The 23946-nt window shown below is 40.0% G+C and overlaps 1 protein-coding gene across 4 annotated transcripts in view; it reads right to left on the bottom strand.

The window, feature by feature from the left end:
* The window catches only part of PPP4R4 (protein phosphatase 4 regulatory subunit 4), a 108616-nt gene that overhangs the window by 57400 nt on the left and 27270 nt on the right, over positions 1-23946 (bottom strand). For 2 of the 4 annotated variants that reach the window (XM_039537868.1, XM_039537869.1), the window contains 2 exons: positions 13111-13213; positions 162-309 (listed from right to left, as the gene is read on the bottom strand). In XM_039537868.1, coding sequence (XP_039393802.1) covers positions 162-309; positions 13111-13213 — 251 coding nt within the window. Of the gene's footprint in view, positions 1-161; positions 310-3196; positions 3298-13110; positions 13214-13824; positions 14069-23946 lie in introns of those variants that run through there. The other 2 variants (XM_039537871.1, XM_039537870.1) reach the window with 2 other exon arrangements.

Below are 23946 nucleotides of genomic sequence, written 5' to 3' on the forward strand. Positions count from 1 at the left end.
ACCTTACATACAGCAAGCCAGTCCAAAAAAACATCATCAATTAATAAACTCACAAATTGGTATAGATTGCATGTATTATTTTAAATAGTACTGTACAGCCACTAAGGGAACATAAATCACAAAGAACCAATCAGTTATCAGCATAGCATCATGATCCTGACCTGCATCCCTGTGTTCCAGATTCTGTAGAATGATGTGTAGGAAGGAGTGGGAATAAGTATGAATGGACACTGACTCCTCTTGCTGAATAGTCAAAAATGCAACAGCAGCTGTTAACTGCATTTCCACCCCTGCAACATGCAGGACCTCCTGTATAATCAGAAAGGGTATTTATTTAAAAGGATGAGCCAGAAATACATTAAAAGAAAATTCCCATGTTTATTCAGATCCTAGGAACCAGTATATAAGAAGTTAGATACAAAACTACCCTTAAATCACTTCCTCTTAACAGCAATCATTTAGAGATACTCTAATCTCTTTTAAACTACATCTTCACAAATTCATGTGTCTTACAAATCATAATAATATGAAGCTTTCAAGACAAATAAATTAAAGTGAATCATAATGTTTGACATTGATTAGCAAGGAAAAAATGTAGCACACATTACAATTTTACTACGCTTTTTAGTTGTGGGTCTTGTTCAATTATTTCTGTGTTTAGGGGTAGATGCTTTCTTTATGTATAGTAAGAAAAAGTCATAACAAACCAGCCAGCATTCATTTCAGTTATTCATGGCTTAGAGAGATAAATATTTTGTACACCTGGGAAGGGATACCAAATTGCACAAAGTTATTTAAATTTCCATCACCAATTGATATCGAACATACATAAAATTTTATAGTACAGCCTCTTAATAAAAACAGCCAAAGATAAATTATGTTATTTATTTAAACACTTCTCTATTTATAGATACTCAACTTTATCATGAACCAACCTCATTTATTAGAAACTCATTCAGAGTGCCTATTCCAAAGTCAAATATTAATAATAATGATGATTAGGGCCCTACCAAATTCACGGTCTATTCTGGTCAATAATACAGTCATAGGATTTTTTAAATAAACACATTTAATGATTTCACCTATTTAAATCTGAAATTTCATGGTGTTGTAATTGTAGGAGTCCTGACCCAAAAAGGAGTTGTGGGGGGAGTCGCAAGGTTATTGTAAGGGGGGTTGCAGTACTGCTACCCTTACTTCTGCGCTGCTACTGGAGGCGGCACTACCTTCAGAGCTGGGTAGCTGGACAGCAGTGGCTGCTGACTGGGAGTCCATCTCTGAAGGCAGCGCCACCACCAGCAGCAGCGCAGAAGTAAGAATGGCACGGTATGGTATTGCCATCTTTACTTCTGCGCTACTGCTGGGGGGAGGGAGGGGAGAAGGAGCGCTGCTTTCAGAGCTGGGTGCCCAGCCAACTGCCACCAGTCTCCGGCTGCCCAGCTCTGAAGGCAGCGCAAAAGTGAGGGTGGCAATACCATTACACCCCCTAAAATAACCTTGTGATCACCCCCCTGCAACTCCCTTTTGGATCAGGACCCCCAATTTGAGAAACGCTGGTCTCCCCCGTGAAATCTGTATAGTAGAGAGTAAAAGCACACAAAAGACCAGATTTCACAGTCCGTGACGCGTTTTTCATGGCTGTGAATTTGGTAGGGCCCTAATGATGATGATATGGTAGCGAAAATGTGAACAGGTGTTCATCTGTAGACAGTTCATAGATTATTAGGGTTGGAAGGGACCTCAGGAGATCATCTAATCCAACCCCCGTTGTCAGAATGAAAATTAAAGGCCATATCTAACTAGATCTTTCAAAGTCATTTAGACACATCATAACATCTGCTATGTGTAACCTGTATGAGTCACACTACTCACTACCAATATGTACATTTTGCTGGATATTACTAGAATGACATTTTTAAGTGGTTTTACTGCCTAATTTGCTATTAAAATATGATGCATGTTTTACTTGTGAATCCAACCTTGGTAATACTTAGTTTTCTCTCTAGACTGTTCAAGCTCAACCTGTCAGTTGATATTTTTCACAGATGCTTATTTGGTTCTTTTTTAACATACATATTGGGAGACAAATTATATTTAATGAAAGAGCAAAGAATATTATCTAACTCTTTAGTAAAAACCAAAAATAAGCCTCCAACAGACTTTCTTAAAAAAAAAAAAACCACACACAAATTACAGGCATAAACGTGACAGACAAAAGATAATCCTGGCTTATGACTTGCTTACAACTGTCATGTGATGATTAGTGCATTTATCATTTACGTAATAAGAGGTGAACAATAATGAAGTCTCAGTACAGAAATGTCAACCAGTCAGACTGTATGTGCAAGTACCCTTTTCCAAAGTAGTTGAGCTAAAGGAAAACTGTTATTCATCTCAAGAGCTGGCTGTGGGCGTTTATAGCTGTGGATGTTTCTACCAGGATGCCCATTATCCAAGTAAAATTAAGCTGTGCTGGGCAGCTTACCAACTACCAGTATAATAAAATGTTCATATTCCTTAATAAGGATAGGTTGCATTTTTTTATCATTAAGGGTCATACCGTATACTGCCGTTGTACAACTTCCATCAACACTATTGGGAGTATTGCCAAGGAACAAGGTCAGCCTATGGTCTTATAACAGAATGGTATTGGGGATCAGAATAAGCAAGCACATAAACATCTGGTTCTCGAACTACACCTCTTACAGTCATTCAAAAAAAAAAAAAAAAAAAAGAGGAGGACTTTACCAAACAATTAAGAAAGAGGGCAGAAGAAACTGGACCTAAAGAGCATGAATCAAAACATGAGTTCCAGGATACAGATAGGCTCTAAAGACAGCACAGATAATTCTGGCCCCTTTTTAGAGTTATTTATGAAGAAGCTCCCATCTCACCTCCTGCCCCTTGTGCTAAGATTTAGGTGAAAGACAAGATTGTTAGTACATTCTAACTACAAAAGGGCTAACTGCAAACAGTGCAATACAGAACGTGGTATTGTTGATTTTATCTATCTGACACACTTTCCAAACTTAATAGGTTTTTAAATTGTGGGCTGAATTGGCACTTTGGAGATGTACGTTTCTGCAATGTTAAGCTGAAGTTAAAAAAATCAACATAGATTATGTAGGAATAGAAAGCATCTGATTTCAATTTTAAATATGTTCACTGGGTACACAACATAAATAGGGTTACTTACCAACAACTCAAGGTTCCAAATGGGTAGCTCCTCCACAGATCCACACTCTCTGGATAATCATGTGTGAGAGCCACATTCTCTGGATGTGCCTCCTCATGGACCTCGGGAGACATTGAAATGTAAATTTCTAGATTGCTTAAACATGTGCCTGCATTGATGTCTGCACTGAGAACTGCAGAGTTCCACCTATTAAAATGTGTCTGGCTCCCATCCCCACTTCAGTTCCATAGACCTTAAGTTGGACATAAAAATGTATGACAAAAGACATCAGGTTTGTGAGTGTAGATCTGTCGAGGAGGATACCCATTTGGAGAATTATGATTATGGGTAAGTAACTTCTTTTCTAGTCATGAGATCTCCTTCACAGATTCCCACTCTCCAGTGGCAAAAAAGCACTAACCAGCAAACTCAGAGGGATTCAGTGTGATGTCAAAAAAACTAGCTGGTTTTGGTGAACTGCCCTATTGAAAAAGGCTAAGGTCTAGCAGTTAAGTTCAGGCAGCTATAGCTCCAAAATGTAGAAAGCACTGCAGATTTCTTCAATTGGAACAGATGAAATTTCATCTCTAGTGAAATGTGATTTATGTCCCTTTGGAATAGATTTTCCTTGAAAGAATGCTGCAGTTTATCAACTTTGTATTTGTGTTAATATGGCATAACCTTTTGATGAAGAAAAGAAAAGAAAAGAAAAGAAAAGAAAAGAAAACTGATTAGATTTGAACCCAAAGTCACTTTAGAGTGTAAGCAAGGGTTAAGAGCACCATCACTATCATTTCCTAACCTTGTGGAAACAGTAAGATAATTTGTCAATAGCAACTGCAGCTTACAAAGTTGACAAATTGGTGGATAGCAAATTAAAAAAATAGTTTCATAGATTACAAAATAATTTGTTTTGAAAATGGCTTTAGAATGGATCGGATAGCACAGGGAAAGGGCCTGATGTGTAGGAGCCAAATAATATATAACTGAAGTAAGAAACAAAGACATTCACAATTTTGAGAAGCCAGAGTATTGTAAGCTTGTGGGCTCCCTTTCCTTAGAAGGATGTAGACACTTATCATGTTAGGTGACCGACTGCAGCTCTAGATCAAAATTAATTGAATTTTATTCTGACGCCACAACATTTGGAAAAATAGCTCTTAATAAAGAAAATTCAGCTAAATAAAGGCCTTCAAAAAACCTCATTCTGGTGGCACTGAGATCCACCAAACCATGGAGATCAAAAAGGAAAGGAGCTATCAATGCCAAATACAAAGGAGTCATTAGGTGCACAGAACATACACTGAGGAATATATCTAAGCTGCCTATGAATCTGCATTTCAGTGATTACCAAGGTTCATGAGGAGGTGCATGCAGATATCCAGATGGTGGGGGATCTACGTAGGAGAACCCATAACAAGACATCAGTGTTTTTCAACTGTAGAGAATGTACAAAAATTTCATATACATGATTTTATTTTAATTTCTGAACTATGTATATCATAGCTGATTTAACCAATATAACACAGTATTGATGCTCAAACTTGACCATACTTTCTCTGAGTTATATTAAAAGGGTCTGAAATTTAATCTTGTTTATCCCAATCTTAAAATCTGTATGGTAAAAGGTGAAAGTTTTTTGTTTCAGGGTTTATTTAGTTGTTGTTTTGTTCTGAATATTAAAAATGACAAATATAAAATTTCAATGGAAAATTTTTCCTTTCTGTATAATTTCTGCAATTGCACAGGCAAGATTACCAGGTTTCATTTACCAATTTCTGCCAACAAGTAGAGATAAAATTCTTAATCCAGACAGTCATAATGTCTTTCAATTACCTTTTCTTCAGTCTATTTTATGCACAGCATTGACAAAAGGAGCATTTGTTCTTACCTGTGAGTTCTGCGAATACATTCAAACACCAAATGAGGAAGATGAGTTTACTACCCAATTAGCTCATGGTGATAAAAAGCTGCAGAAACACATAGCAATTACTATGTCTTTCACTTTACAGTTGTAGATACAAATTTACAAAAGTGGGTGAACATCATTCCATCTCACATACGGGAAACAGAGGTAGAGAGAGATTAACAGACAATTCAATTCCCTTTGAAGTGAGACAACTCCCACTATTTTCAATGGGAATTAGATCAAGTGACAGCTATACAAAATTTCCAGGTACTGGTCAGTTCATCAGCAGTAGTATTTCTTCAACAGACAGAAACAAAAATCAAACATAACAAAAGCCTGTCAATGCTAAAAAATATTTGCAATCAAAACCAATAAGAGCATTTATCAACCCACCCAGCAAAAATAGGAAAATACAACTATTCCTCTGTTAGGGCTTGTCTAGATGAAGAGTTAGTGCATGGCAAGCTGGGGTGTAAGTCTACAGTGCACTAGTGTGCGGCCCACTAACTGACTGCGTGGACCTTGCTACTGTGCGATAAAAATTTCCTAGTGTGCTTTGACCATCTCTTGTTTCAAACAGCAGTAGGTCAAAGCACACTAGGGAACTTCCAGCATGCAGTCCATGGTCCACACAGCCACTTAGTAAGGCTACTCCCATCTTTTCATGTACTGTGTATTTATACCTGCTACTGTATTTTCCACTCCATGCATCTGATGAAGTGGGTTCTAGCCCATGAAAGCTTATGCCCAAATAAATTTGTTAGTCTCTAAGGTGCCACAGGGACGCCTCATTGTTTTTTCTCCATCTAGACAAGCTCTTAATGAAAGTAAACAGATAGTAAAGCAACTGTTAGAGGAATGGCTTATACTAATGTCTATAGACATTAACAAAACTCACAAGTATTTCACAGAGTTTAATAGGGTTTAAGGCCAGAAGGGACCATGAGATCATCTACTGTTACCTCCTGTTTACCAAAGGCCATAACATTTCACCCAGTTACCTCTGCATTGAGCCCAATAACTTGTGTTTGACTAAAGCATATCATCCAGAAGGGCATCCAGTCTTGATCTAAAGAAGTCAAGGGATTCACCACTTTCTTTAATAGTTTGTTGTAGTGGTTAATCACCCTCACTATTAATAATCTGAGACTAAATTTCAAATTTGAATGTGTCTGGTTTTGGCTTCCAGCCATTGGTTCTTGTTATGCCTTTCTCTGCTAGAGCCCAGTATTTTCTCCCTGCAAAGGTATTTATACACTGTAACCAAGTCACTTCTCAAACCTCTTTTTGATAAATTGAACAGACTGAGTACTTTAAGTCTCTCACTGTAAAGGCATTTTCTCCAGCCCTTGAATCATTGTTGTGGCTCTTTTCTGAACCCTCTCCAAATTTTTAAACATACTCCTAAAAATGCAGACACCAGAACTGTATGCAGTGTTCTGTTATCAATCTTACCAAATGCCATATACAGAGGTACAATCACTACTCCCCTTTATACATCCAAAGATCACATTAGCCATTTTCACCACAGCACTGCATTGGGAGCTCACAATAATTGCTTATCCACTATGACCCCTACATTTATAAGAACAAAATCTCCTTTTTGCTATATATTGCCAGAAAGTAAGTAAGTAGTACCAGCAACCAACAGGCCAGCAATATTTAATGTAGAAAATGGCCTTTCTGGAAGTGAGAATCTCAACTTTCAAGTGTCACACAATTTAAGAAAAAAAATAAATCTAAGTTGCTGATTTTTAGTGCACCTTCATTTCAAGAAGTCTCTCTCTACCAAAGCATAGCATAGCATCAAGAACATCTCAGATGTAACTGGATTCAGTATTTTAAGCAGCAAATTCCAGAAATTCTTCAAGTCAGCAAGTTAGTTTAGAAAGGGGTAAAACTAGAGTTAAAGTTAATGAATTTTTAATAATTTTGCATCCTCAAGCCACTTAGTTTGTGTTTTCCCAAAGCTATTTGCATATTTTTATAAAAAAGGTCTATTGAACTGGCCTTAACATCACCGAATCTGATAATGGAATTGACTCAGCTGTTTTTTAAACAATGTGTCAGTTCATTTTATTCCTCAGTTCTGAACACCTCTTGTTCTGTAGCCATTTGTTCAGATCAAAGAAGAGAAAAACAGCTCTTTTATAAAAGCCCACGAAGACAAGACCAAGTTGACCCATGATGCTCAATATAATAAATGCATCTCTGCAATATGGCACCAAAGGCACTTCTGATTACAAGGGTGTACTGGAACATGCATTTAAGTACCCTAGAGCACAATACCTTCCAAGTAATCACATTGCTGGATTGCATATACTACAGAGCAGGAGGCTTGCTGATATATTTGTTCTTGCACTTTTAATCCAACAGCTCGTAATGAACTAGATGGAATAGGTGCGTCACAGATTCAAAATGAAATTGCTTTAATTTCTAACAAATATTGTATTGTCTCTCAAACAGCCTCTTATTTTAGTAGACTGGAAAAAAGAGTACACACTATGAGACTATTTCCTTGAGCAATTTGATAGAATTAGGGGGGAGGGATAGCACAGTGGTTTGAGCACTGGCCTGCTAAACCCAGGGTTGAGAGTTCAATCCTTGAGGGGACCACTTAGGGATTTGGGGCAAAAATTGGTCCTGCTAGTGAAGGCAGGGGGCTGGACTCAATGACCTTTCAAGGTCCCTTCCAGTTCTAGGAGATTGGTATATCTCCAATTATTATTATAGAATATGAAAGTAGTAATTTGTTATGAGTACTGTCTTGCTCCCTGGTCTATGTTTTCCTGGAATACTTTTGTTAACACCTTAAGGGTATGTCTACACTACCCGCTGGATCGGTGGGTAGTGATCGATCTATCGGGGATCGATGTATCACGTCTCGTCTAGACGCGATACATCGATCCCTGAACGCGCTCCCCGTCGACTCCGGAACTCCACTAGGGTGAGAGGCAGAAGCAGAGTCGACGGGGGAGCAGCGGCCGTCGATCCCGTGAGGACACGAAGTAAGTCAATCTAAGTTGATCTAAGATACGTCGACTTCAGCTACGCTATTCTCGTAGCTGAAGTTGCTTATCTTAGATCAATTCCTCCCCCTCCTCCCAAGTGTAGATCAGGCCCAAGTATAAAACAGGTGGACTGAAAACCAGATAAAGCTGAAGGGAAGGCTATAAACATAGTATGTTAGTATAAATAGCTAGTCTCTGCAAAAATAAAATAATGAGAGGAGTGAAATACAAATATATATATATATAGTTGAAAAAAAGAAATGAAGGACCATTTTGCTAATATCCAGTCATCTCTAGAGGGAAAAAATCCTATTTTGAACTGGTCAGATGTTCTAGAATAGAAACCGATTATAAGAAGGCAGCCCTGTTTGGAGCACCCTTCTATAGTAGTCCATGGCATGACACATGCACCTACCTCAGTTTCTCCTAGGTCCAGCCATAAAAAGAACAGTCTTTCCCAGTCTCCACTCAAAATCCCATCTTTGGTATAATTTACTGAGATACACATACAATAATACATAGAACCCTCACAGTAAAAACCATTCTCCCAATTCCCATAATAAAACATAGAAATGTACAGTGATTTTCCAAGCTCCTTGATAGTGAGTTCATAGTACTGTTTCCAGTTTTCTTCTGCCCTTGTTCCAGGCCCCCACACCTCCAGGCCATCATCCTGAGAGTGACCAACCCCATGATTCTTCTGTCTAAATCACAGTCTATCAAGTCAGTTCCACCTCCCTGTACTGACTATTCAGCTTAGGAAGGTACTAAAACTAGCCCCTCTGCTGGTCTACTAGCCCTCAGCCCTTTTCAGCCTCCCATCACTGTCTCTCTGACTAAGGAAGGTCAGCAGGCTAGCCCCTTTTGGTGGCTCCTAGCTCTCAGCCTCCAAGTATTAGCCCTTCTAGCCCAGAACAGTCACCAAACTATCCTCCCTGCTCTCACCGTAGCCAATTCCTCCATCCTCCCAAGAAAGGCCTACAGAGATTTCCACTCTCTACAAACTGTCTTTCCCAAGAAGCTCTCACTTACCCATTTCCTAGCTTCTCCAGTTTCTGCTCTCAGGCAGTTCTGACTCACCAAGTCTCTCTCTCACTGAGTCTCCCCCTACTGGGTCCAGGTGCCCTCTTTAAACCCAGATGGAATGAGCTGTTGAAGCACAGGTGCACTGGCCCTGCTCCCTCTTAAAAGGTCAGAGTCAACTTGTGACATCAACCCTTTTTAATACATCCTTGTTGTACAGAAAAAACTATCATGAAAATATAAGAAAACCTGTGAGCCTCAGCCATGCCAGTCTTTCTATATTGCCCACTACCTTACCCCGTCACTGAGAATATAAGGAAAAATTCAAGAAAGAAAACAGTTTGCAACTGTTACAATCATTTTTTTCACCTCATTTCTAAAGGTTTCTGGGATTGGATTGCTCAGAATGTTCTTAATGGAACATGAAACTTTTCATATCTACTGGAGGTCAGTGATTCAAATACAGCTCAGGTCAGTAACGAGCCAAATTTGTATCCAACAGTCTGAAATAAGTGATATCAATCCATTCCTTAGAAGACAGTTGTCCATATCATGAAGATCACCATCAAAATGACGCATATGTTGGCAGATTCAGCTAAAAACAAAGATTTCAAGGAGAAACTTCATTTCTACACATGGTCCCCTTCAAACCACGGATGGATGAGTCATATTGTCAAAGAAACTGGCAGAAACTTAATTTCTAATCCCCAGGCACCAAGGCACTCCATGGATATAGCACTTCAGTCTCCATGACTTTCAGTCTGGCACCTTACTCAAGCATTAAATTATACACATTGAAAAAGAGCTGTTGCAATGATGTTGAAAATGAAGCTGTCCTCAAAATCACTAAATATGCCACAAATCAGCTCTTCAGAACTAAATTTTCAAGCAGCAGTCTTTAAGTTAGTGTTGCATTTCTTTATGTCCAGTACAGACATAACCACCCTACTAATTATAGACCAATTCAGACTGCTTTTTAGTGAGAGGCTGTACAATGGACCTAGACAAAGGTGACCTGTGGTCTAGTTTCTCTCACGTTCTGTCAATGTTCTTCACTGCCTTAACCATCAGGTAAACACCGGAAACAGGTAAGTGAAGGACAGATCAACCTCTAGGTTCGTAACTGATCTTAAACATTTTCAAACCATCATGAACTGAAACAACACATTTTGTGATGTGAAAATTCTAGGTGAATCATCAGCTTTTTCCTCTTCTGATACATTCACTTTTCTTAGAGTGGGATCCTTATCTTCACAGACATAGGAGTACAACTTATACTGGGATTTAGTTATAATAGACTCTTAGAAGGAGCTCTGAAGTACCCCTGTTAAAGAACAGATACTAAATACTGTGCATACTAACAGATTATTTAAGTTAAAAAAAAATCTACCTGAGGAGAGACTGTTTAGGCCATGTTAAAACAGGTTCAAAACATGTTTCAGACTGAGCAAGTTGAAACTCCTCCTACCTTTATTTCGATGTAAGCAGAGTCAGGATGAGCTCTATCCTGATATCTGCTGGTGAACTGTGGTGAGCTGTGGAAACGAACTTCAGGGGCTGATCTTGTTTGCATAGGCACACCCGCCCTGCCCAGCATGTGCCCACAGCAGCCCAAATGGTCACTTGGGCTGCTGTGGGATCCCCAGTTTCTCTGTTATTGGGGCAGGAAGAATAAAATGTTACCCTGATTATGTGAATCAAGGACAGTGGAACTGTTTTATGACAGAGGGACTTGCCATTAACTAAGTAGCACTCGCTAGACAAGGGACATGGGTTCCAAAACCCAGTGAATTGAGAGAGGCTGGGGACAGGCATTTGTACTTGATGGTATGGACTCCTTTTGAGGGCCTGAAACACTAATTGCACCACGACCTCCTCCTTCTCTCTCCACTGTGGAACATCAGAGCTAATTTTGATTCCATTAGGAGTCTAGTTACAGGCTGCTGAGCTGAATTCACTTTGGGCCAATGGTGCACTAGCACTGAGGCTCCCCTACTACAAGCTGAAATCACTGAGTGTTGGAGGGGGGCAAGGGGTGGAAGATATGTTGCTGAGCGGCTGGCAGAGCGGAGCAGTTTGCAGGACGGCTGGAGCGGCTCATGGGGCGGCTGGTGGAGTGGAGCGGCTGGCGGAGTAGAGCAGTTCACGGAACAGCTGGAGTGGTTCACAGGACAGCTAGTGGAGCAGAGTGGCTGGTAGAGTGGCTTGCGGTGAAGGCTGCAGCAGACCCCCACGGAGGGGCAGGGCAGTTGGCCTTGGACCACATAAGGTGCCCCTTAGCACCCCCGTGCTCCCCCAGGCTGGGAGGTAAAACTCTGCAGATAAACTTTTGACCTCTGGGACTGCCCTGACCAGGGACAGAGGCTTTTGGGCTGTTGGACTTTTGAGTGATTCTGGGGTTGCTGGACTTAAGACCCTGAGGGGAAAAGTACACTGCCAAACTTACTTGGGGGTGGGTCTTTTGCTCATGGTTTGTGTTATGAATCCTGTTTGTGTTGTTTCCCCAACATAATGCCGCACTGTTTCCCTCCTTTATTAAAAGGATTTTGCTACACTCAGACTCCGTGCTTGTATTGCCTCTTAGAGGCACCCGGGGGGTGGTATGTAATTGTCCCAGGTCACTAGGTGGGGGCTCGAGCTCGTTTTGCACTGTGTTATTGAAACGGAACCCCTAGATACTGAACCCGGCCCTTGTTGCTGCCAACTCAGACGGGCAGAAGGGTTACATCAGCAAGAGCTTGAGAGAGCCTGAGATCTTTGAAAGAGCTGAGTCAGTAATATTGTTATCTATTGCATTCTTTACAGGACTAAAACTATCAGCACTGCTGGTCTTAGGTTGTTGCAAGAACTTATTTATTGCTAGCAATCAGTTCCCTTTGATCTGAGTATTTCCTTTGAGTCAGAGGCAGCAGTAGTCCAATTTAAGTATTACTTATCACAAAGTCTAAATAGCGATGAGCAGCCACTAGTTATTGTTGGACTTTAAAAATAAATAAATAAATAAATAATGCAGAAAAATGCAGCAACAAAAACAGATGGAAATATGTTTGAAGGAACAGCATTTAAAAGACCAGAGGCTAATCTGAAAGCTCTGACTACTAAAACATATTTGTTCTTTGCTTTTTGTGAAATTGAATTAAAGTTCTGGCTTACTCTACAACTTCAGCTGAATGACAACACACTGAACCAATGAAACACCAGAAACATCCCATCATTCAAAATAAATTCTTAGGCCCTCTCTTGATGGGCAAAAATGATGTGTTGTTTAATAGTGTTAGTTCAACTGAGTTACTTTAACTCGATTGAAAAGAGCAGCAAAATGCAGACCAATGCATTTGAAGCCATGGAACCTGGCTGTGTTGTAGCCATACATGGCTACAAATGTGTTAACCCACACCTTAATGGAGCGTCTCAAACATGTTAAGCTAACTCAATTGAACTAACAAACACCTTTTTTGCCCATTAAGAAATACCCATATTGGTTGACGACCATGCACACAGGGAATTCACCAAACAACTAGTAATAGCTGATTAAACTTTTGTGGGCATCACATACACCATGGAAAACTAAACGCAAAATATATAATTCTGGATGGTAGCATAAAAACCTCAATGTTTCTCTCACAGAAGATGGAATGAGGCTGAGGAAATGATGCCTGCCAATTTGTACCATTAAGACTGACTGGCTAAAGATTTCTCCATAGGCTGGCAGAGAATGGTAAACTTTATAGTACCAAGATTTTTACAGAAGAATGCAGAACATCTTTCTGGAAAAAATATACTAATTGTGATAATTAACCATTAAAATACATGTTCCATGTATACAATGAATTGGTGTGGAAGATCAATAAGGAACATCCCCTTCTAACTCATATTGATACAACATGATCTTTAAATCATACTTACAAAAGCAGTTGTTTCTCTTGTTGACTTTATTGCAATATTTTATTAGGAAAAAGGCTATATTCATAACTTCACATTTAGTAACTTACTCTGATTTTTGGCAAAACCCTCCGAAGTGTCTCTGCAGGATTCTGTTGCATCAGGACTGGAAGATTTGCAACCACACTTGTTCCTTGGATGTCTTGACCAGAACTTACAAAAAACACACACATTTTAAGTATTATACTACAAGCTGTCCTCAGGTCACAGATTTCATAGTGAGGACAATGACTACTCATATAACAACTATTTTATATATATCTATATATAGATATATATAGATATAGATATCCTGAAGAAGGTATTTTTTAGTTTTAAGAAGATAGTTGAAGATAAGTTACACACAAAAAAACTGCATTAAAATAATGTAAAGCATAACTTTCATGATAAATATAAAATCACAAATATGCTGTTTCTAATGTGAAATGTTCTAAGCATATATATCTAGAAAAAATATAAATCATTTAAAAGAAAAATTATTTCACTCTGGAAAGTCAAGGCGTCACCCTAACGGAGATTTCTTTAAGTGGCTTGTTAGCATAACAGAATGCAGATGATAAAGCAGACAGATGATAACTTTACTCTAGATATAATGTAGTATCATTATAAATACTAGATATTAAGATATCTCTCTTAATCAAACTGCAGCTTTCTCTTTTCACCATTATACATCACTAGCAAGACAGTCAGTACATTTGACCGCTGTCTGCACAGTCACACTTTTTCCTTGGATATCTTGATAAGACCTTACAAAAAATACATACATTTAAAATTGTGTAACATGAGCTGACCTCAAGCTCACAGCTTTCATAAAAAGGAAGACAATGCACCTTAGTAGCACAGCTGAAATAACACGTTCCTTTCTTAAGATGTCATAGATAAGCAGGAAAGACAGCAGCAGAGATTGGGAGGAGGGGAAAGTTAGGATAGTGAAAAATATTAAGTATGGAAACTAAACTAAAATCTTTATATTCTGACATAAACTTATTATTTTGTGTTTAAAAATATCAGATTCATTTCCATACTACCAGCCAGGATTAAACAGATGTCACCACCACAGGGAAAACTAGGTTAGAGTATACTTTTATCTCTTGCAGTTGGAAAAGTTACCCTTATGAGACACACGCGGGTAGGAAAGGGGGAAAAGAAATTACAGAAGATCCAAGAGTGGAGATTGGGATAAAGAAACAGTGAAGGAAGGGCATGGGATGGAAATACAAGAACTATCCAGCAGGAGCATGAGTTGTTGAAAGAGACTCCTAAAATGCTGGAATCTCCCATATGAGAAAGAACAAGGGACACCTGGGCATCTAATGACAACCACCAAATTAAAAGCTGTAACTCATACTAACCATTGGTACTTCAAAGTTTTATAACCTGTTATGCTGAACAAATCAAAACTTGTTTTAAGTGGCTAAAAAGCCCAATCATACATAGGCACACAAAGCACACAAGCAGCTGCCTTGGGGCACTACAACAATTCATTTGCAATGCATTATCATTTAATTCATAATATGAATAAATATTTTTAAAAAGTAATTCATACAAAGTCTTAATTACCTAAAATACTTCTATATACCATACCCTGTCCAGATGATCATTCGGGTACGGGTAAAAGTTGCTTTATTTAAAAACATGAGCTGGATTAAACAAGCAACCATTTAGCAAATATAATGATCTTAATAAACTTTTTGTTTTGGCTTGAATTTACAGTTTTGTTTCTAAGTGGTTCCAATAGTTCCATAGAGTACTGAAGTTAAAAGTCAAACTATTATTGCAGCAGTTAGAGCTGAAAAGATCTTCAAGAGTTCCACTATAATTTCTAATTTCACCTATCAACATTTAACCTTTTTGAGGAACAAATATAAATTAGTTGCTATATTCAGCTACAGATAACTAATCCAATTTAACTCTATTCTGTTAAATGAATACCACAATGCCTTTAAAAACAGATATCTACCTGATAAAAGTTTCTACAATAAGCTGGAAACAAATGTAATTATTGTGGTTATATTCAATGGAGTCTAGAATGTCTACATTGAAACACTGGAACATGTTACAGGAAAGATTTTCCTTTTTCTGTGCATAGAAAACGGTATGGTGCACCAGTAGAAACATTTAAGAAGGAATTAGCTGATCATCAGAATTAATTTCTGATTTGTGTTAATTAATTAACACAAATCAGACATTAGGAATGGCAATATACAAAAACCTGTAGGAGAACACTTCAACCTCCCTGGCCACACAATAGCAGATCTTAAGGTGGCTATCCTGCAGCAAAAAAACTTTAGGACCAGACTTCAAAGAGAAACTGCTGAGCTCCAGTTCATCTGCAAATTTGACACCATCAGCTCAGGATTAAACAAAGACTGTGAATGGCTTGCCAATTAAAGAACCAGTTTCTCCTCCCTTGGTTTTCACACCTCCACTGCTAGAACACGGCCTCATCCTCCCTGATTGATCTAACCTCGTTATCTCTAGCTTGCTTCTTGCTTGCTTATATATACCTGCCCCTGGAAATTTCCACTACTTGCATCCGAAGAAGTGGGTATTCACCCACGAAAGCTCATGCTGCAAAACGTCTATTAGTCTATAAGGTGCCACAGGATTCTTTGCTGCTTCTACAGAATTAATTTGTTAGTGCCCAGCAACTCAAATACATTTGTGATACTGGCAGACTAGTCAACCAGTGTCTGATCAGCTTAACAAGAGGCATTGCAATTGTAATCAAGACAATCGACTTGTATGGTTATCAAAGAAATCTTAATTAGGCTAGCAATCCCCAACTTGTTCACTTTGTATTGATAAGGATCAAAACATACTTGCTAAGTGTATTTGTCTGCGGTTTACCTATGTCCTGTTAGAAGAAACCAAATTAGCTTGTAGATGCTAATTCTTTTTCATGTCTTGTAATACTATTATTACTATACTCAATTGTCCCTATATCAAGAGGGATATTAACATTTAAGTGAAGCTTTGGAAGTAATAATGTTATTGTCATGTCTCTTTGAAACTTATGATTATGAAACACCTGTAAACTATTTAAGTAGTTTAAATGGCTCTTGCAAAGGGCATTATCTTTGAATGGCCATTGAATAAAGATCACAGATTATCAGCATATGCTTTTCTTCCCAGTCCACAAGTGAAGTTGCCTCTCAGCTTGCCAGCATGCTTCAGCTTCAGCTATAAAAAAGGGAACCTCGGGCCTCATCCTGCATCTCTAGTCTGCTGAACTTTGAACAGGGAAAGTTTAAGCTTTGGTCTGAGATCTTCCAAATATTTATTTTGAATACCCTGGAAAATAGTATGGAAAGACTTTAATACACTTTACATATAGCTGCTTTTGGATTTTGACCTGTTGGAATAATTTCAAAGAAACTTTTGCAAGCCAGCATATATAACATCACTGCTATATGAACACTATATGAGGGTCCCATATGAGGAAAGATTAAAGAGGCTAGGACTCTTCAGTTTGGAAAAGAGGAGACTAAGGGGGGTCATGATAGAGGTATATAAAATCATGAGTGATGTTGATAAAGTGGATAAGGAAAAGTTATTTACTTATTCCCATAATACAAGAACTAGGGGTTACCAAATGAAATTAATAGGCAGCAGGTTTAAAACAAATAAAAGGAAGTTCTTCTTCACGCAGTGCACAGTCAACTTGTGGAACTCCTTACCTGAGGAGGTTGTGAAGGCTAGGACTATAACAATGTTTAAAAGGGGACTGGATAAATTCATGGTGGCTAAGTCCATAAATGGCTATTAGCCAGGATGGGTAAGAATGGTGTCCCTAGCCTCTGTTCGTCAGAGGATGGAGATGGATGGCAGGAGAGAGATCACTTGATCATTGCCTGTTAGGTTCACTCCCTCAGGGGCACCTGGCATTGGCCACTGTCGGTAGACAGATACTGGGCTAGATGGACCTTTGGTCTGACCCGGTACGGCCTTTCTTATGTTCTTAACACTGAAAATCACTTGTATGTATATGATTTCTTAGCCATTAATAACTCTCTTCTTTTCCTTTATTAATAATTTTTAGGTAGTTTACTAAGGATGGCTGACAGTGTGATATTTGGGTAAGATCTGAAATTCATATTGACCTGAGGGTAAGTGTCCAATACTTTGGGATAGGTATAAATTTAAGCATGGTGAACAGAGTTTTCAGAAACCCCTCACTTGGTTGTCTAGATGGGAGCCAAGGGCTGGAATGCCTGAAGGGGACTGTGTTTGGCTTCTTGTTAACCAGTATGGTACTACAGATTTGTTACTGGCTTGATGTACCTAATTATAGAATGAACAACCAGTTTGGGGGATTGCCTGCCCTACTCCTTGTAGTCTTCCCTGAGTGTGGCATTCTCAGTGTGGCTCATGCAGTCACCCAGACACATTTGGTGTAGTCTGGTTAGGACACATATTACCACAGATTAAATGAGTTTGGATCAGAACCCTCATACTAATCTAAATTTAATTTTGATATTGAGAGTTTTAAGGGTTAAAGATTAGTTACAATGAGTGAGCCATGAACATAATAGGATCTTGACAGAAAAGCCCTTGAAGATTTGTGCTCACAAAGGGCGTTATCCTTTAAGAAGAAAGCCACAGATCAAGAACTGAAAAATTTGCTCAGGGCCTCCGTCTTCACCTGCCCCAGATGCAGCTACAGCAGAAGCAGTCAGAATGCAAACAGTGAAAGACAAGCAGCATCTTGAGCATGAAAAAGAAATGACAGAACTTCAGTTAAGGGAGAAGCAAAAGATTGCTGAGATGGAAAAGGAGGAGCATAGGAGGTGCATGTAACGGTGGGATGCACTGCTGAGGAAAAGGCTCATTGCAGGCAAATGGATGCACCAGAGGAAATTCTGGATTCAAGTAAAACTCAGAAGAAATTTATTGTCGCTCAACAGAGTGATATTTCATTAAAGCAGGCCAGGGCTAATGAGCAGAATAATGCCCCTAACTGGGGAAGGACGGGGAAGATCTTTTGTGAAAAAGGGAATGTTATTTAGTAGGGCTGTCAAGCAATAAAAAAATTAATTGTGATTAATCACGCAATTAATCACACTGTTAAACAATAGAATACCATTAATTTAAATATTTTTGATGTTTTCTACATTTTCAAATATATTGATTTCTATTACAACACAGAATACAAAGTATACAGTGTTCACTTTATATTCTTACAGACGCCCCCTGGTTATGCAAACCCAATTTACGCAAATCCGCATTTATGGAAAAAGTTCCGTAAACTAGAAATAGGAGTGGGGAGTTTTTTGTCTGGGTTTTTTATTTAATTTATTTATTTATTTATTTTTGAGTGTGTAATGGTCAGGTATATGTTTCCGACTTATGCAAAATTTGAGTTATGCAAGGCATTCTGGAACGGAACGCCTTGCGTATGTCAGAGAGCGTCTGTATTTTTGATTAAATATTTGCAATGTAAAAATGATAAAAAGAAATAATATTTTTCAATTCACCTAATACAAGTACTGTAGTGCAATCTGTTTATCATGAAAGTTGAATTTACAAATGTAGAATTTTGTACAAAAATAACTGCCTTCAAAAATTAAAATAATTTAAATTTTAGAGCCTGCAAAGTCCACTCAGTCCTACTTCTTGTTCAGACAATTGCTCAGACAAACAAGTTTGTTTACATTTGCAGGAAATAATGCTGCCCGCTTCTTGTTTACAACGTCAGCTGAAAGTGAGAACAGCTGTTCTCATGACACTGTTGTAGGTGGCTTCACAAGATATTTACGTGCCAGATGCGCTAAAAATTCATATGTCCCTTCATGCTTCAACCACCATTCCAGAGGACATGTGTCCATGCTGATGACGGGTTCTGCTCAATAACAATGCAAAGCAGTGCAGATTGACACATGTTCATTTTCATTATCTGAGTCAGATGCCACCAGCAGAAGGCTGATTTTCTTTTTTGGTGGTTTGGGCTGTGTAGTTTCCACATTGGAGTGTTGCTCTTTTAAGACTTCTGAAAGCATGCTTCACACCTCGTCCCTCTCAGATTTTTGAAAGGCACTTCAAATTCTTAAACCTTGGGTCAAGTGCTGTTGCTATCTTTAGAAATCTCACATTGGTACCTTCTTTGCGTTTTGTCAAATCTGTAGTGAAAGTGTTCTTAAAATGAACATGTGCTGGGTCATCATCCAAGACTGCTAACATGAAATACATGGAAGAATAATGGTAAAACAGAGCAGGGAACATACAATTCTCCCTCAAGGAGTCCAGTCACAAATTTAATTAATGCATTATTTTTTTAAACGAGCATCATCAGCAGGGAAGCATGTCCTCTGGAATGGTGGCCGCAGCATGAAGGGGCATACGAATGTTTAGCATATCTAGCATGTGAATACCTTGCAGTGCTGGCTACAAATGTGCCATGCAAATGCCTGTTCTCACTTTTTGGTGACACTGTAAATAAGAAGAGGGCAGCATTATCTCCTGTAAATGTAAACAAACTTGTTTGTCTTAGCGGTTGGCTACAAAAAGTAGGACTGAGTGGACTTGTAGGCTTTAGACTGTTTTGTTTTTGAGTGCAGTTATGTAACCAAAAAAAAATCTACATTTGTCAGTTGCACTTTCATGACAAAGACAATGCACTACAGCACTTGTCTGAGGTGAACTGAAAAATACTATTTCTTTTATCATTTTTACAGTGCAAATATTTATAACAAAAAAATATATTTTGATTTCAATTCCAACACAGAATACAATATATATGAAAATGTAGAAAAACAGTCAAAATATTTAATCCATTTCAGTTGATATTACATTTAACAGTGCAATTAAAACTGTGATTAATCACAATTAATTTTTATTTGCAATTAATTTTTTGAGTTAATCGCATGAATTAACTGTGATGAATCAACAGCCCTATTATTTAGGGAAAAAGAGGCTTCCTAATGAAGTGTGTCAGCAAATAGTTATACCCTAAGGATATAGGAGAGATCTGCTCCAGTTAGCCCATGACATGTCATTTTGGAGGTCATTTGGGAACAGAAAGAACATGTGACAGGTTGAAGCAAAACTCCTATTGGCCACTTATGTATGACACAATGAGGGCCTACTGTAGGAGCTGTGAGTTGTGTCAGAAGCGCAAAGGATTTAAGGGACCTAGAAAAGTATCCTTGCAGCCTTTACCCATTAAAGGGGAGGCATTTGCCAGAGTGTCTGCAGATATTGTTGGACCTCTCACTAAACCTTCCAGGAATGCAAAGAAATATATTCTTGTGGTAGTAGATTTTGCTACTAGGTACCCTAAGGTGTAGCATTGTCTAACTTTGAAGCTGAGACCATGGCCACAGCTTTGTTCACTATCTTTAGCAAAGTAGGTTTTCTCAACGAAATTTTAACAGACTATGGTACTAATTTTATATCTGTAGTTTTTGAGATGTTATGGGAGTTGTGGGGGTAAAGCATTTGAAAGCTACACTATACCACCCTGAAACTAGTGGACTTGTAGAAAGATTCAGTGGAACTCTAAAAACCTTGCTTGAAATGAATGTTTCCAGGCATGAGGGCGACTGGGATGTGTTACTCCCATATTTACTGTTCACGTATAGTGTACCCCAAGAATTCACAGGGTTTGCTCCCTTTGATCTCTTGTATGGGAGACAGGTCATGGGACTCTTAGATTTGATCTGTGACTCTTGGGAGGGTAATACTGAGGAACAGAAAAGTCAATGGGAGATTACAGCCCTGCATTTTCTCAGATTTTATGATTTGTTGGGGATGGAGATACATATAGATCCAAAATTATTAAATAAAGTTGAGTTATGGCTGCAATAGTAACAATCTATAGGTGACTTTTTCTGTTAAAGATGATTATTTCATATTTTAACAAATTGCTTAAATTTCTTCTTCTGATTGGCAGAGACAGCAAGACCTGAAGCAATGATCACAGGGTTGAGATCCAGCAAATCCTGAGATCAGAACAGCATACAGCTTGACTTGACTTGACTGCAGAAAAACCTGAGAGTCTCTGGATTAAGTTTAGAAGTGTGAGCAATAAGGGTGATGTCGTGGTGGGAGTCTGCTATAGACCACCAGACCAGAGGGATGAGGTGGGTGAGGCTTTCTTCCCGCAACTAACAGAAGTTACTAGATCACAGGCCCTGGTTCTCATGGGAGACTTCAATCACCCTAAAATCTGCTGGGAGAGCAATACAGCGATGCACAGACAATCCAGGAAGTTTTTGGAAAGTGTAGGGGACAATTTCCTGGTGCAAGCGCTGGAGGAACCAACTAGGGGCAGAGCTCTTCTAGACCTGCTGCTCACAAACAGGGAAGAATTAGTAGGGGAAGCAAAAGTGGATAGGAACCTGGAAGGTCTTCAATACTTATAAACAGACTGGCAGAGGCCCTGGGGGGGTTTCGCCTTCCTCTGCAGCGTGGGGCACAGGTCACTTGCTGGAGGATTCTCTGCACCCTGAAGTCTTTAAACCACAAGTTGAGGACTTCAGTAGGTCAGACATAGGTCAGGGGTTTGTTACAGGAGTGAGTGGGTGAGATTCTGTGGCCTGCGTTGTGCAGGAGGTCAGACTAGAAGATCATAATGGCCCCTTCTGACCTTAAAGTCTATGAGGCAGTGACCATGAGATGGTCGAGTTCAGGATCCTGACACAAGGAAGAAAGGAGAGCAGCAGAATACAGACCCTGGACCTCAGAAAAGCAGACTTTGACTCCCTCAGGGAACTGATGGGCAAGATCCCCTGGGAGAATAACATGATGGGGAAAGGAGTCCAGGAGAGCTGGCTGTGTTTTAAAGACTCCTTATTGAGGTTGCAGGAACAAACCATCCCAATGTGTAGAAAGAATAGTAAATATGGCAGGCGACCAGCTTGGCTTAACAGTGAAATCCTTGCTGATCTTAAACACAAAAAAGAAGCTTACAAGAAGTGGAAGATTGGACAAATGACCAGAGAGGAGTATAAAAATATTGCTCAGGCATGCAGGAGCGATATCAGGAAGGCCAAATCACACTTGGAGTTGCAGCTAGCAAGGGATGTTAAGAGTAACAAGAAGGGTTTCTTCAGGTATGTTAGCAACAAGAAGGAGATCAAGGAAAGTGTGGGACCCTTACTGAATGGGGGAAGCAAACTAGTGACAGAGGATGTGGAAAAAGCTAATGTACTCAATGCTTTTTTGCCTCTCTCTTCACCAACAAAGTCAGCTCCCAGACTACTGCACTGGGCAGCACAGCATGGGGAGGAGGTGACCAGCCCTCTGTGGAGAAAGAAGTGGTTCAGGACTATTTAGAAAAGCTGGACGAGCACAAGTCCATGGGGCCATATGTGCTGCATCCGAGGGTGCTAAAGGAGTTGGCAGATGTGATTAGAGAGCCATTGACCATTATCTTTGAAAATTCATGGTGATTGGGGGAGGTCCTGGATGACTGGAAAAAGGCTAATGTAGTGCCCATCTTTAAAAAAGGGAAGGAGGAGGATCCGGGGAACTACAAGCCAATCAGTCTCACCTCAGTCCCTGGAAAAATCATGGAACAGATCCTCAAGGAATCAATTCTGAAGCACTTAGAGGAGAGGAAGGTGATCAGGAACAGTCAGCATGGATTCACCAAGGGCAAGTCATGCCTGACTAACCTCATTGCCTTCTATGAGGAGATAACTGGGTCTGTGGATAAGGGGAAAGCAGTGGATGTGTTGTTATTCCTTGACTTTAGCAAAGCTTTTGATATGGTCTCCCACTGTATTCTTGCCAGCAAGGTAAAGAAGTATGGCCTGGATGAATAGACTATAAGGTGGATAGAAAGCTGGCTAGATCGTCGGGCTCAATGGGTAGTGATGAATGGCTCAATGTCTAGTTGGCAGCCGGTATCAAGTGGAGTGCCCCAAGGGTTGGTCCTGGGGCCGGTTTTGTTCAATATCTTCATTAATGATCTGGAGGATGGTGTGGACTGCACTCTCAGCAAGTTTGCAGATGACACTAAACTGGGAGGAGTGGTAGATATGCTGGAGGGTAGGGATAGGATACAGAGGGACCTAGACAAATTAGAAGATAGGGCCAAAAGAAATCTGATGAGGTTCAACAAGGACAAGTGCAGAGTCCTGCACTTAGGACAGAAGAATCCCATGCACTGCTACAGACTAGGGACCGAATGGCTAGGCAGCAGTTCTGCAGGAAAGGACCTAGGAGTTACAGTGGACGAGAAGCTGGATATGAGTTGACAGTGTGCCCTTGTTGCCAAGAAGGCTAACGGTATTTTGGGCTGTATAAGTAGGGGCATTGCCAGCAGATCGAGGGATGTGATCATTCCCCTCTATTCGACATTGGTGAGGCCTCATCTGGAGTACTGTGTCCAGTTTTGGGCCCCACACTACAAGAAGGATGTGGAAAAATTGGAAAGAGTCCAGAGGAGAGCAACAAAAATGATTCGGGGGCTGGAGCACATGACTTATGAGGAGAGGCTGAGGGAACTGGGATTGTTTAGTCTGCAGAAGAGAAGAATGAAGGGGGATTTGATGGCTGCTTTCAACAACCTGAAAGGGGGTTCCAAAGAGCAGGGGCGGCTCTAGAAATCGGGCTGCCCCAAGCAGCGCTGCGCCGCCCTTCCCCGGTCCCGCGGCGGGTCCCCTCTTCCCGCGGCTCCGGTTGAGCTCCTGCCGGCATGCCTGCGGCAGGTCCACCGGAGCCCGGGACGAGCGGACCTGCCGCAGTCATGCCTGCGGGAGCTCAACCGGAGCCGCGGGAAGACGGGACCCGCCGCAGGCATGCCGGCGGGAGCTCCACCAGAGCCAAATGCCGCCCCCCCGGGAAACGGCCGCCCCAAGCGCCTGCTTGGCGCGCTGGTGTCTAGAGCCGCCCCTGCCAAAGAGGATGGATCTAGACTGTTCATAGTGGTAGCAGATGAC

The sequence above is a fragment of the Mauremys reevesii genome, linkage group 4, assembly GCF_016161935.1.
Source record: "Mauremys reevesii isolate NIE-2019 linkage group 4, ASM1616193v1, whole genome shotgun sequence".
Taxonomy (NCBI): Eukaryota; Metazoa; Chordata; order Testudines; family Geoemydidae; genus Mauremys; species Mauremys reevesii.